This window comes from Eleginops maclovinus, chromosome 8, assembly GCF_036324505.1.
Source record: "Eleginops maclovinus isolate JMC-PN-2008 ecotype Puerto Natales chromosome 8, JC_Emac_rtc_rv5, whole genome shotgun sequence".
NCBI classification, from domain to species: domain Eukaryota; kingdom Metazoa; phylum Chordata; class Actinopteri; order Perciformes; family Eleginopidae; genus Eleginops; species Eleginops maclovinus.
This window is the reverse complement of record NC_086356.1, coordinates 13854862-13869017: the sequence shown is the minus strand read 5'-3', so window position 1 is coordinate 13869017 and position 14156 is coordinate 13854862. Positions and strand designations below refer to the sequence as shown.

The following is a 14156-nucleotide window of genomic DNA, read 5'->3' as shown; positions in this document are numbered from 1 at the left end:
ATATTTTTCTGTACGTGGCCCTCGGTGAAAAAAGTTTGGAGATCCCTGGTCTACACTATTTCTTTTGAATTGTGCCGACATTCCGTGAATGCAGCAGTACCTTGTGTGACGTGCACGCTAAAGGAGGATCCTGTTAAAAATTTACATCCAAGTGGGTGGGACACCAGAGAGTAGCTGTAAGTTATAAGGTTCAGTATTCCGGTTTACTGACGCTTTAACCTTTTGTCGGACATCCCGTGAAGAAATTGGTCTTCAGCTCAGGTAAGGTGTCCTTCAGGGTCCAGTTGGTTACGGTTCCGAGGTGTTTCTATGAGCAGTAGTTCTGCGGTAAGATTCGGCAGTCGAGCTCATACAGTATCTGCAGGGTGTGCCCGCTAACTTCATGCCAAGTTAACTGTTCAACTGCTCACTGCTCTGCTTCCTGGATTACTTTAATGTTACTTTTTGCATTTGAATAACTGTAGTGTAGACTTGTAAAGATTTTGGGCGTATATTTCATTTACAATAATAACTTTCGATACATAATTATGGTTTTTAGCCTTAGCTACTAATGTACAAATGATTCCCCTTTCCTATTATTGCTCAATTTCAAATGAAGTCGCTGATGTCGATTATAATCACCTGCTTTGAAAATAAGAAAAACGGTAAACATAAATACTAAATAACTCTTTTGAGATGCCCACTATCAAAATAATCAATTGTGTATATATCCGCTACAGTATATAGCCAGTGTAAAGAACTCCAAAGCCCTAAAAATATACAACACATTTGAAACTTACATTATTTGTATACTGCTGTGTTTTATAACTGGAGCTAATAACAGGGTTGTCATTCTGTTTGCTCAGAAGTGGAATTCACACACGTTGTGCTTTGGAAACATGATTCACTTTGTGTTTATTTACGGTCTGCAGTCCATACACATGGTCTGAAGTGTTCATACAGTAGAAGTCACCTGCCCTGTATTTACATCACAAACCACTCAGGTGTGCCTCTCCTACTCATAGACTTTGGACACTTTGTTCCATAAGAAAGTGTTGACAAAAGTCCTATTAATTTCTACGATTAGTAACTTAAACTCTGAATATGTTTGAGTGTTACCTAAAATGCACTTTGACAAATAAATGAAATGTTTGCGAATGGGTAAGTTGATCCCTACCTGCAGCAAACTATCGGAGCCCTCAGTGGAGTAATTGTGTCTAAACAAACACCAGCACATTGAGATTACCCCTGAGAAGTAGGAACAGCTGGAGGATAAAGAGAGACAATGACCAAATGGTTGTGACAGAAACCCTTTTAGAGGAGGAACGGCATACAATATTGATTAGATGTGAATGAGGGTCACCAGTTAACTGACCTCTAACCTGCAGTTAATTAGTTTTTTTTGTGTTATTAACAGGTCTTTGTGCAAGTTATCATCACCATTTTTATTCTGTTGTAGCTTTCTGCACCTCCAGTTTGGAAATCCTCAATCTTTCTACAATGGCAGCGGTAAGTCCGACCCATCGCATCTGTGTCTCGTTTGCATGTATTTGCATCACCAGCAGAGACTGTGCTTTGGAAATGTGGTTGTTATCTTATATGAAAATGTCTTGTTATTGGTGTTGCATTGGTATTGCACGGTTACGATTCACATTAGCTAAGGCGAGGTTTTAGATCTGCTGTCATGTCCCTATTATACTAAATCTAAATACATACTTTGGTACGAAATTATATTAATATTTTAATTTTAAGATTGCATTTTTACTTACTTTGACTCATAGTACAACTGATCAGTGTTCTTCTAATAGTTTGTTGAGAATGTCTCCAAAAAATGTTGAAACTCCTAAACTTTGTCCTGCTTTTTAAATGATAAAACTTTCTGACAGATAGCACCATAGATGTTAAAAGGTCCTCTCCAGATGTTAATAATACATATAAATGATCTGCTTTGAATAATTATTTGTGTATTTTTTCTAAAGCACCTCTTCTCCTTCCTCCATTTCAAAAGTGAATCTACTTTACACAAGATATCTGAAAAGTTAACTGAAAAGTACATTCTTCGAGTATCTGCAAATCACTACACCCTGAACACTATTTAAACTGCAAGGTTATGATAGGAAAATTATCTCTCTTCTGCAGAAACATTTGAAAACAGCCTTTTAGTGTACAACAGCACATCATTCTGCACAGTGAAGGTCAAACATCCATGTGTTTTTTGTTATTTACAATCAGATTGGAAACCGTGGAACAGTGACTGAGGCACCTGGTTTTGACCCAGATGCAGATGTCCAGACTCTTAGAGGAGCCATGAAGGGAACCGGTGAGTGATCCAGAAACCATCATCAGCTGAAGATATATTGTACCATGTCATTAAGCCTCCATGGGGGAAAATATATATTTTTTGCCTCTTTCCTCTCCAGGAAAGTTTGAAAAAGCAGCTCAGTGTTGCTCAGTGTTTGTGTTGTCATGGCAGCTTTCTATTTTCATGGCTGCTTTAGAATCGGAGGATGAAACCCTCTTTATTGTCACATACATGCACACAGCAGAGCACACACAGTGAAATTGGTCCTCTGCATTTAACCCATCCTAGTACTAGGAGCAGTGGGCAGCTATTGTGCAGCGCCCGGGGAGCAATGGGGAGGGGGGACTGGAGGTGTCCGGTGCCTTGCTCAAGGGCACCACAGCAGGGCATAGGAGGTGAAGTGGGACCTCTCCAAGTAGCAGTCCACTTTCCATATTTTTTCAAGTCTGTTCGGGGACTTGAACCGGCAACCCTACGATTCCCAGTCCAAGCCCCTACTTACTGAGCCACTGTAGTGCTTTGTACTTTGCCTCATCTCTACTATGTGTCTTAAAGCTTCCTCTTCACTTCTGATATGGAGGGAAAATTAATCTTGACTTTGCTGATCATGCAATAAGAAATAGTAAACTAATATCATTATGGGATGCACTATACTGAAACTATGCACCGCTCAAAGACAGCATTGCATTCTCACAAACATTCAGGAGTACAACACAACCTTTGAGGCCAGGAATGTTGATGCTGTTAGAGTTTGCTACAATAATCATCTTCCCCTGACTCTTGTTTGAGCTCTATTGCAAACAGATGGTTTCTTTGCTGTTGCCAACAAACAGCTGAGTGCAGGAAACTTCTCCAGGGATGAGGCTGAGAGCTTGTTCTTAAACTTAGCTCCAAAAATATGTTAATGAATGTACAATTTGAGACATATAAAATGAATATTAGTATAAGATCTGTGTTGTATTATTTCTTTCAGGCACTGATGAGGCAGCTGTCACCCAGGTCATAGCTCACCGCACTATTGCCCAGAGGCAGCGCATCAAGGAGGCCTACAAACAATCAGTGGGGAAGGTGAGCGTTTCGCTGAGCTGTACTCAAAGGCAGCAAAGAAAGTCTTTTTAATGTGTTACTCTAAAAAGCTGCCTTGATAGAGACTCTTGTCACTTGCAGTGGATGTGTCATCTCTTAGCTTCCTATATCATCGTTTTACGCCCTATTTTCTTTTCCGTTGCTATGCTGATAATGTAAAGTTAACCATTAACTGTAAAGCAGAAATGATTACACCTGTAAACACAAACCAGGACAGAGAGGGCCTTGTATTCTGTAGGAAAAGGAAAATGTTGCCTCCCATAAAAACCCCTGAAAGGTCCGCTTCCCGCTGAATGTTTCTTTGTTTCATGATTATGTGGATCAATATACCAAATAAAAGAGAAGACAGCCTGGTGTTTATTGTATTGATCTAATGAGATAATAACCAGCCCAGTGTGTAGGATCTGATAAAAGATCCATAAAGTTATCTGCAAGTTCCTCTGAGAGAGCTGCAAAAGAAAAAGAGAGAAGCAAAGCGTGTGAGAGGAATCCTCGCAGGCAGAAAGAGTGACTCATAGTGACACCCACATGTGGTCATACAGACTCATTGTGAGGAACAGCCTCACAAACTGTTTCCAGAAACCACACCCTCTAGCGGAGACACAAGTCCTGCTGCTGGAATGTGAAAAGTCATATGACAAGTCCACGCTGGCAGCACAAAACTCCAACACAAAGCCAGAATTAATGAGCTTTTATTACAGATGGCCCTCTTGATGAAAGTATTGTTGTACTAGGAACAACTTGGGGGGGATATTTAGCCTGTTTATCCATCTGCTCCCGTCCCCCTCCAGGACCTGGCTGATGATCTGTCCTCAGAGCTGAGTGGAAATTTCAGGAGCGTCGTTCTGGGTCTGCTGATGCTGGCGCCCGTGTATGACGCCTACGAGCTGCAAACTGCCATGAAGGTGAGAGTTTAGGATAAATCTAGTGGGGGTGTGTAATTTGTAATGTCAAAACATCCCATAATAAGACCAAAACCAAGACTGAATTACACAAGTATTGACTGTTTATTGACCAAAGCTTGATTTATCTTACAATTTTTGCCTTGGAGCTTCATCAGTCTGACACACTGCTGCACTGTGTGACATGCTCCTTTATGAGGCGAGGCAAGGAGAGTTTTTAAAACATAATTCACTACAAATCAATTCAGCGTGCTTTACAGAAAACACTGATGCATCAAAGCTTTGTGCAAAAGAAACACACTATAAAACAATATTAGAGCCATAGAGAATAGAAATAAAATGACAGGAATGAACGTAACAACGCGGTGTTAGATAAGAGTAGGTATTTGATTCATAAATGCAGAGGCAAATATTTTTAACACTTTTCTGCTGCTATAAATGTTTCCTTAGTGCATCAAATACAACTTAAAATAGACCCCAACAAATGTACATTTCAGTCCTGTTTGAGTAACGTTTGATAAAACCTGCATAGCTGTTTTAAGAGATGGCTTTATTATTATTTATTTTTTTCCAATTTACAGTTTGTATTGATGACTTTTCTTCAGTAAACTTAGATAAAAATGAGCTTGGTTCTGAGTGCCACAACTTGAGAAGGGAAGATATTTTAAATGTTGGTCTTTTTATGGGATTTGTCGTTGAGAACAAAAAATAGAAGAAACCCAAATGTATCCGCTTAACTTACTTTTCCTTTAGTTCATAAATACATCTCATGTTTACACTCATCTCCTGGGTTCATATCTAGCGTTAACACATATCCGTTCATCAACAGGGGGCTGGAACAGAAGAGGCCTGCCTCATCGATATTCTGGCCTCAAGGTCAAACGATGAAATAAAAACCATCAACGATTTCTACAAAAAGCGTAAGGGCCGGCCTATAGATTGTGTACGATGTCTGATATTGTGTAACGTGACTTAGCTTCTGTTCTTTGTTTGGAGATGCAACGACATCCGTTATTAGAAAACAGTGGAGGGCATAAATTATTCACGACAGCCGCTGCTGCTCTCCATGTGGCTGTTTATTGTTTGCTTTTATTTTGTGGTTGCGATGACAGCAGCCGGCAAATATTTTAAACTTTGAAATGTCTTTTAATGTGTATGAATCAGTTGTGATCGTCTGGTGCTTTGTGTTACATGTACACGTTTTGTTTTACTTTTACCAGCACAGTTTGTGAATTTTGAGAGCAACAAAATAAACATAATTGAAGTTGAAAGAGTTGTAAATATTATCTTTTCCATAGCTTATTTTAGAAAGACGTAGTATGTGATGGCTGAGTATCTGTCTGTTAGTATTGATTCTTTACCCCACAGTGTCCAGAAAACACGGTATTTAATTACATGCTTTATATTTGAACTCCTTTACTATGTTTTTCGTTGCAGAACATGATCAAAGCTTGGAGGACGCTGTGTGTGGGGACACATCAGGAATGTTTCAGAGGGTGTTGGTCTCTTTACTCACGGTAAGTAAACTAGGCGAATGTTTAATGGGAAATGATTAATTGAAGTCAAATTATTAAGACTAAGATTTTTCTTATGACTTATAAAATGTAAGTAGGAACTCGAGGTGAAACTTTTTCAAACCACTGTTTCAAAAAGAGGAAGCCATTGTCACTTCTGCGTCATAAAAAAATACATTTTCCTCTCGATGTTGTGTAATTGTACTCCATTAAAGCTGCCGTGTCTTCTGTTTTGCAGGCTGGCCGAGATGAAAGCGACAAAGCCGATGAGGCTCAGGCTGTCATCGATGCCAAGGCAAGAGCTCAGCTTCTTTAAACAAAGTATTATTTCATTATTTACTCTGTGTCTTAATAACGATTGTGATTATAGGAGATCTATGAGGCTGGGGAGGCCCGATGGGGCACGGACGAGGTTAAATTCCTCACGGTGCTTTGTGTGAGGAACCGAAACCATCTGATTCGAGGTACTCTTACAGCATATTCACATTCATCATGTTAACATCTGCACTTGTGATTGTAAGTAATGTGTGTCACATGAAAACTCTTCCTTTTATCTAAACTAGTAACCATGAATCATTCAATACTCTGGGGTTTTACTGAACCTTTGTGAGAGCTTCAAGAGCGAACACTCACTCTCTTTTGAATCACTTTCATTTTCATTCGTGTTATGCGTAGTGTCTGTTTGATGATAATAAGTGTACAATAAGTGTATTGCTTGTTTTGTTCCTTCAGTGTTCGAGGAGTACCAGAAGATTTCTGGGAGAGACATTGAGGACAGCATTAAGAGGGAGATGTCGGGCTGTCTGGAGGAAGTCTTTCTGGCCATAGGTCTGTTTCTTTCTCTGTGACAAGCGCCATCAATAGACTATTCCATCTATCTTTTACCAATTTATAAAGATGTAACCCCATTCACATTTCAAATGAGCAATGACTAAACTAAACTAAAACCAACAACCGAAATATTAAAGGTAGAAAACAGAAGAAAATACCTTGAAGTATGCAGAAACACATTGCAGTGATTGGCTGGCACCAAAATCAGATTAGGAAACTTCAGTCACAAGGGGTAAATATTTTGAATCTGAAGCTTTAAATTCTAATGAGCTGCTGCTGGCCACGCCCCTCTGAGAGATGTTTGGTCTAAAAAAACACAACGGTGCTCTAGGAGGAGATTCAGGTGATAAGATAGGCGGGTGTTAGCTTGGTTGGTAATTATGTAATGGTTGCACAGCCCAAAAAAAAATGATGACATCATAAAGTGGCCAAAATCTGGTCAGCTCATTTTCAGACAGGTTTTTATATAAATGGATCAGGACAAAAAGAGAGAGAATCTTCTCTCCTTAACACAAAGAGGAATCATTATTATGTGTGAAAGACATGAAAAAGTGGATTTTGCATAATAGGTGACCGTATTTTGTCCATCACCTGTGTCAAGATTAAAAGTGATGTATGTTGTGAGAGCATTGCACCTCATGCGCTGGGATTTGTTTTTGCTTTACAGTGAAATGCTTAAGGAACAAGCCGGCATTCTTTGCAGAGCGATTATACAAATCAATGAAGGTAAATACTTCATGCTTGTGATGAAGCTACAAATACCAAAATGTCAAGTCACTCCACATTCATTAAATTATTTCTGTGTTTTAATTTGTTTCACTAGTTATCAGTACACATAATTACAATAGTTATACTGGCCATAAGAAAACCAGGCTGATGTTATCATAGTGTATGATATCTGTAGCACAATAAAAACCCAGTGTGTCTCTCATCAGGGGCTGGGCACCACAGATTCTGTGCTCATCAGAATAATGGTTGCGAGGGCGGAGATCGACATGTTGGACATTAAGGCGCAGTTCCTGAAGATGTATGGCAAGACGCTCTACTCCTTCATCAAGGTAAGGCACTAATAACTAGGGGCGGGAAATACTGTAGTCAGCAAAAGCTCTGCAATACATTAGCTTCAGTGTAATAATACTGCCTTTAATGTATTATTTAACTGTGATGAGACATTAATATATCACCACTTTCATTCCATTTGATCAACTGAAGTGATATATTTAGTAATGTCTTTTTTAAGTCTTTAAATCTGTATAAAAATATCTCTTGAGTCTTTTTTCCATTCTGCTTCATGACACCGATCTGAATTATTCCCCACACTGGTCGCTTGAAGTCTCACAAGTCTTTTTCTCGCTGCGTAGGGAGACACATCTGGAGATTACCGCAAAATCCTGCTGGATCTGTGCGGAGGCGAGTAAAGAAACATCCGCAAAGCATCCAGCTCTGCCTTTTATTATGAGCTTTAATTATGTTGATGACTTCCTCTTTCTCACCCGCTCTTCTTTACATTTGCATTTCACTGATTGACCGCAGTGCCTTGTTTTACTGTTTGTTCTGTAATACCAATTAAACCAAAGACCAGTGACCTGTTAACACGTGTCTGTGTTTTCGCCATCGATCCTGTGTTAAGGATTAATTAATGGTATTAGTTAGAGAGCCAGAGATATATGCTTCTCACATCCTTAACCACTTAAAGGATTATTGTTATTGGCGTCTAGCTCCTGATATTGTTGCTGCACAACATTTTCATCATGTGAAAGTCTGTGAAGTCCATTTGTTTAATTGGTAGCAATTACTCATTTGTTGAGTCAGCCCTTCGTCATTTGACTCAATTACATTAACGGGATGCTAGCTTGATTTGAGGAGGCAGTAAAATGGGCTCTAATCAAGTAAAGGAGAATGTCACATTGCTTATACAAACATACAGCTCCATCTTACAGCAATAAACCGGGAAAGGATGTGAAGTGTTTTTACTCAAGGGGACCACTAGGTGGAACCAAAATAACTCTCCATGAAGTTTATAAGCAGTACAGCATGATACATCAGCATATTTATGCTGCAAAGTACAAGCCTCAATGTCATGTTCTGCAAAACATGACTCATTTGCAGTTTTCTCAGTAAAACCAGAAGCACCTGGCATGTGCTACATTCAGACTTTACTACAGAGAGAGTTCAGCTTAACATCCATGCAGGCTCTGCACTCTGTGTGGCGCCAACTGAAAGAAGAAACATCAATTATTCTCAGACTTGTTGTTCTGCTTCCAATCATGTCTTTCTCTAAAGGTCCGCCACCCTCTGTGGCCCTCTGCCAAGTACTTCTCCTGGTTATTTCGATCATTCAGAGGCTTTTAAGGAAAACATTTGGAAGCCAATTCTAGAAGGGTCAATGTGTAAAGTAACCATTCTCTCAGTGGTACGTCTGTTCAAGGCATTTGTCCCTGTATCCTTATCAGCAAGTTGGTGTTATTATCTGACATATTATTAGGAGCAAAGCATTATTATATCATTCCAGCTCTCAAAGAAAGGTTTCTGCTTTATCAAGGACAATATTAATCCATTTTACAAGCACCTTCATGCATTTGAATTCACGACATGAACTCTATTCATTAAACACAAAGAGGATTTTATTTTTCATTGTGTACAATAAAATGCAATTTATAAAAGGTAAGCACTTAAGACCATTTAAAAAAAAGAGTAGTTTTTTTTACCTTCTCTGAGGTTTGAGGCCTTTATAAATCATTGATAAACTACTGAGACAAATCGGGTACAGCAAACAACTACAATTTATAACAAATGAGGGTGCTGAGCATAAGGTCATAGAGAGGGTATGTGTGTTCATAACCCCTACTATAAATGTTACCATGGCTACCACCTGGCAGCTGACGTGTGTTAAAATGAAACATAACAGAAGATCCTTAAAAGAAACAATTAGGACTTATCGTAAGAACATTACATATGTGCACTTTTCACCCTGTTGCAGCTTCTGTCTCTTTTTCAGAGAGGAAGCCCTTAAGTGCCGTCATGATTAATGTTCTTATATTTTGTCAGCCTGGTTTCCAAAGTAGTAGAGTTGCAGCAGGTCTAGGTCTCTGGTTGTTGTTCCAGATATATGGAGCATAATAACTGAACGCTGTGTCTCCATGTAAAACCTACAGAATGCGTACAACCTCTATAATAAAGAAGCAAGGCAAAATGGTGAACTGTACCTTTAAAGCATCTATTGTATAATTTCCCTGTTCTTTTTGAAAAGGCAACAATCACAGCACTTTTACACACTACTGTCCAGCCGTGCTTTATCGAAATGTCAAACAGCGACGTAGCAAACTGTGTCTTTTTTTTTCTTCTCTTTTACATATTGAACATGCCATACACTAGCATTCATGGAAAGACGCTGCCGTGTACGTGATCACAAACAGAAAAACCAGGATGTAACAAGGTCTACTTACACATTGCCCTCGATCAAGGCTCTGTGCGGGGGGCAGACCACATGAGAGACACTGTAACAACAGCAAAGAAAATGTCAGATAGAGGCCAGGCTTTTGTTCTAATCACAGGGGAAGATAGGAATAAATGGAGGTGTCGAGAGTCACTTATCGCCTCCGGGGTCTCCTCAGCAGCCTGCAGGTTGGTGGGGGAAGAAGGTGGTGAGGCACTTGATCGTGAGGCCTTTAGCCACCACAGGAAAAGGCAAAAGTCATGAATAGAATTTGCAATTGTTCTGGTAAAAGAACATTGAAAAAACTTAATGGATTTCCTTGCATTTCATTGTTTGAATCACACATCAATGCATGGTGAAAGACATGCAGACACTCAAAATAGGTGAAAAGTAGGAAGCAGAAAGAGATCCAATTAAGAGCTGCTACTGACTGATTCTTAGGCCTTATTCACTACAAAAAAACTGAACTTGTCATAGAATGAAAATCACAATTAACAATAATAAATGATCGGCTTTATTCATGTATCCCAGTAAGTTATGATAGCTGGACAACAGAGATGGAGAAATCAGTTAGGTTAATGTCTGATAATATTAAAAATCTACCTGGCTCAGAATAAAGCTTTGAAAGAAATGGACGAAATCTTTTGATTTTTCTCATTGTTTGTGGGATTTCGTTGAGATTTTTTTCTTTTCAGATGTGAAGGGCTAAGGATTGAGGGTTTCATATGTTCTACTGTGGTCCCCGGAGACAAATGGGTCATTTGTGATATTGGGCTATATAAATAAAATTTGATAGGTTGAGATAGAAAAAATAAAGACACAATTTCTTACACAGGTTCTCTATTAGACCTGGGAGATCCTTAAAATATGAAACACACGCACAACCACTGATCTGAAGTCTTTTCATAACCTTTGCTTCATTGAAAATGCATGACAAAGCCTGGTGGATGACTCATAGACTCACACAGTTTCTTCAATACAAAACACATTTCACCTCTGGTGTCTGGCTGTGTAGACAGTTTAAGATACTGATGCCTCCTTTCCTTTAAAAAAACACAGCCAATCAAATCCATAGAGTTCTGTGGATTTGTGTATGGAGAAAACAAATACACAGGTTCTGTAAGGAGATTCTGCTGCAGATTAGTGTGGGTTTAGTCATGATGTCTCAAACCCCTATAAAATAAACCAAAGCCTCATGATGCAAACAGGAAATGTGAAATAATCGATTTAAAAGCCTGTTTATTTTTGACAAACAACAGGTAATAAAAAGTAAGGTTATACATGTTTTTAAAGGCATTTGTACCTTATAAATAAATATATAAGGATGGAGTGCACTATTAATATGTATTGTTTTTTTCTCCACAAGATAGCAATTAAGGCATATGATTAATGTTAGATCTAGTGAAACTGAGCCTTTAAAATATTTTCATTTATTTTTGCCGTCATCAGTGCTTCTGCATCCTTCGCACCCTGAGCTTGTGTAAAGGAGAGTCTGATGCAGAGATCTTACAAAGACATCAGGTGGCAAAATGAGTGTTAAACAACCTGTCATAACAAAGGATGAGTCATGTGGAGGTGTGGAGATGTGATCGTTCACCTCTGGCAGCAGGGAGATCCTTGTCTCTCAAGATTTTGTTCATGCCGAACGGACTATCACTTTCATCAGTAAGACTCCACCTGGAGGATTAAGGTTTTCCTCAGTGAAGCACTTTGAAATCTGCTTCAGTTGAACAGCCTATTGTATTGGGTTTATGTGTGTTTATTAGTAAAGTGGCATGATATGTAAAGGTGAGTTATGGTTGCCTTTTTCTCAAAATGAGACTGTCAAGACTTCAATGTAAAATGTAAAGCAGGATGGACGGTTTAATATGATAGAAGGGAAAAAGAGAAAACCTGGGAATCTGACGAGAGAAGAAAACATCTTAAGCAAACAGGCTAACCTCATACTCGCTGACTACCAATTACTTGTGCTTTTGTTGAAAGGGTGCATCATGTTTCGTGTCCTCTGTCTGACTTTGACATATATAAATGTGCCTATATGCCAGAGGATGTAAAGATAACATGCAGCTGCACTCTCACCACTGTAGCCTTTACTTTCCCTCTCGATAATGGGCTCTTCCATATGAGACATTACGTAAGACAATTTAATTTTATTTCTAATGAATTATCCTGTCTGATGGTAGAGACATTTTTTTAATTCTACAAGCTCATGTTATCACAGAGGGAAAATAATAAAGTGAAGATACTATTTCAGAGTCACCTCACATCAGAACCTGTGTGGGTTGGGAGTTATCAACACAATTGTAGTTTCAACCCGTGACGGATTCAATAAGCCTTGAAACTTTTAATAAAGCAAGCCTCAATTAAATCAGCCATACTATAGTTTGCATTTTATTTTCTTGTTTTAGCATAATTTAAAAATAGACAAACATAAAAGACAGCAAATGATAAACAGTGCAGGAAGAGGCAGAAAACAACAACACTGGGGTTATTAGGAGTTTCAATAATGTTCACTATTTGATTAAAAAAAACGCGAGATCCGTATAAAAACAATAGCTTGAATTAAATAATAATGGCAAACTGTAAGAACATACAGTGGGGCAAAAAAGTATTTAGTCAGCCACCAATTGTGCAAGTTCTCCCATTTAAAAAGATGAGAGATGCCTGTAATTTTCATCATAGGTATACTTCAACTATGAGAGACAGAATGGGGGAAACAATCCAGGAAATCACATTGTAGGATTTTTAATGAATTAATTGGTAAATTCCTCGGTAAAATAAGTATTTGGTCACCTACAAACAAGCAAGATTTCTGGCTCTCACAGACCTGTAACTTCTTCTTTAAGAGGCTCCTCTGTCCTCCACTCGTTACCTGTATTAATGGCACCTTTTTGAACTCGTTATCAGTATAAAAGACACCTGTCCACAACCTCAAACAGTCATACTCCAAACTCCACTATGGCCAAGACCAAAGAGCTGTCAAAGGAGACCAGAGACAAAATTGTAGACCTGCACCAGGCTGGGAAAACTGAATCTGCAATAGGTAAGCAGCTTGGTGTGAAGAAATCAACTGTGGGAGCAATTATTAGAAAATGGAAGACATACAAGACCACTGCTAATCTCCCTCGATCTGGGGCTCCACGCAAGATCTCACCCCGTGGGGTCAAAATGATCACAAGAACGGTGAGCAAAAATCCCAGAACCACACGGGGGGGACCTAGTGAATGACCTGCAGAGAGCTGGGACCAAAGTAACAGAGGCTACCATCAGTAACACACTACGCCGCCAGGGACTTAAATCCTGCAGTTCCAGACGTGTCCCCCTGCTTAGGCCAGTACATGTCCAGGCCCGTCTGACGTTTGCTAGAGGGCATTTGGATAATCCAGAAGAGGATTGGGAGAATGTCATATGGTCAGATGAAACCAAAATAGAACTTTTTGGTTAAAACTCAACTCGTCGTGTTTGGAGGAGAAAGAATGCAGAGTTGCATCCAAAGAACACCATACCTACTGTGAAGCATGGGGGTGGAAACATCATGCTTTGGGGCTGTTTTTCTGCAAGGGACCAGGACGACTGATCCATGTAAAGGAAAGAATGAATGGGGCCATGTATCGTGAGATTTTGAGTGAAAACCTCCTTCCATCAGCAAGGGCACTGAAGATGAAGCGTGGCTGGGTCTTTCAGCATGACACTGATCCCAAACACACCGCCAGGGCAACGAAGGAGTGGCTTCGTAAGAAGCATTTCAAGGTCCTGGAGTGGCCTAGCCAGTCTCCAGATCTCAACCCCATAGAAAATCTTTGGAGGGAGTTGAAAGTCCGTGTTGCCCAGCGACAGCCCCAAAACATCACTGCTTCAGAGGAGATCTGCATGGAGGAATGGGCCAAAATACCAGCAACAGTGTGTGAAAACCTTGTGAAGACTTACAGAAAACGTTTGACCTCTGTCATTGCCAACAAAGGGTATATAACAAAGTATTGAGATGAGCTTTTGTTATTGACCAAATACTTATTTTCCACAATAATGTGAAAATAAATTCTTTAAAAATCAGACAATGTGATTTTTCCTCATTCTGTCTCTCATAGTTGAGGGATACCTATGATAAA

At 39.3% G+C, this 14156-nt stretch overlaps 1 protein-coding gene across 2 annotated transcripts; it reads left to right on the top strand.

The window, feature by feature from the left end:
• The first annotated feature begins 140 nt into the window (after positions 1–140).
• On the top strand, positions 141–8207 carry anxa4 (annexin A4). 2 transcript variants are annotated; one of them, XM_063890311.1, is made up of 13 exons: positions 141–261; positions 1439–1488; positions 2212–2299; positions 3255–3349; positions 4159–4272; positions 5099–5189; positions 5707–5786; positions 6022–6078; positions 6154–6247; positions 6516–6611; positions 7282–7340; positions 7550–7672; positions 7976–8207. In XM_063890311.1, the coding sequence occupies exons 2-13, from the start codon at positions 1480–1482 to the stop codon at positions 8030–8032; spliced, it is 963 nt and encodes a 320-aa protein (XP_063746381.1). In that variant the 5' UTR covers positions 141–261; positions 1439–1479; the 3' UTR covers positions 8033–8207. The 2 variants fall into 2 exon arrangements, with proteins under 2 accessions (XP_063746381.1, XP_063746383.1); XM_063890313.1 differs by having other exon boundaries at positions 155–261; positions 1397–1488.
• The last annotated feature ends 5949 nt before the right edge of the window (positions 8208–14156 follow it).

Coding starts and splice junctions, on each gene's coding strand:
- anxa4 (XM_063890311.1), top strand. Junction 6,612..7,281: donor GGAAGTCTTTCTGGCCATAG/GTCTGTTTCTTT, acceptor TTTGCTTTACAG/TGAAATGCTTAAGGAACAAG. Junction 7,341..7,549: donor GATTATACAAATCAATGAAG/GTAAATACTTCA, acceptor GTCTCTCATCAG/GGGCTGGGCACCACAGATTC.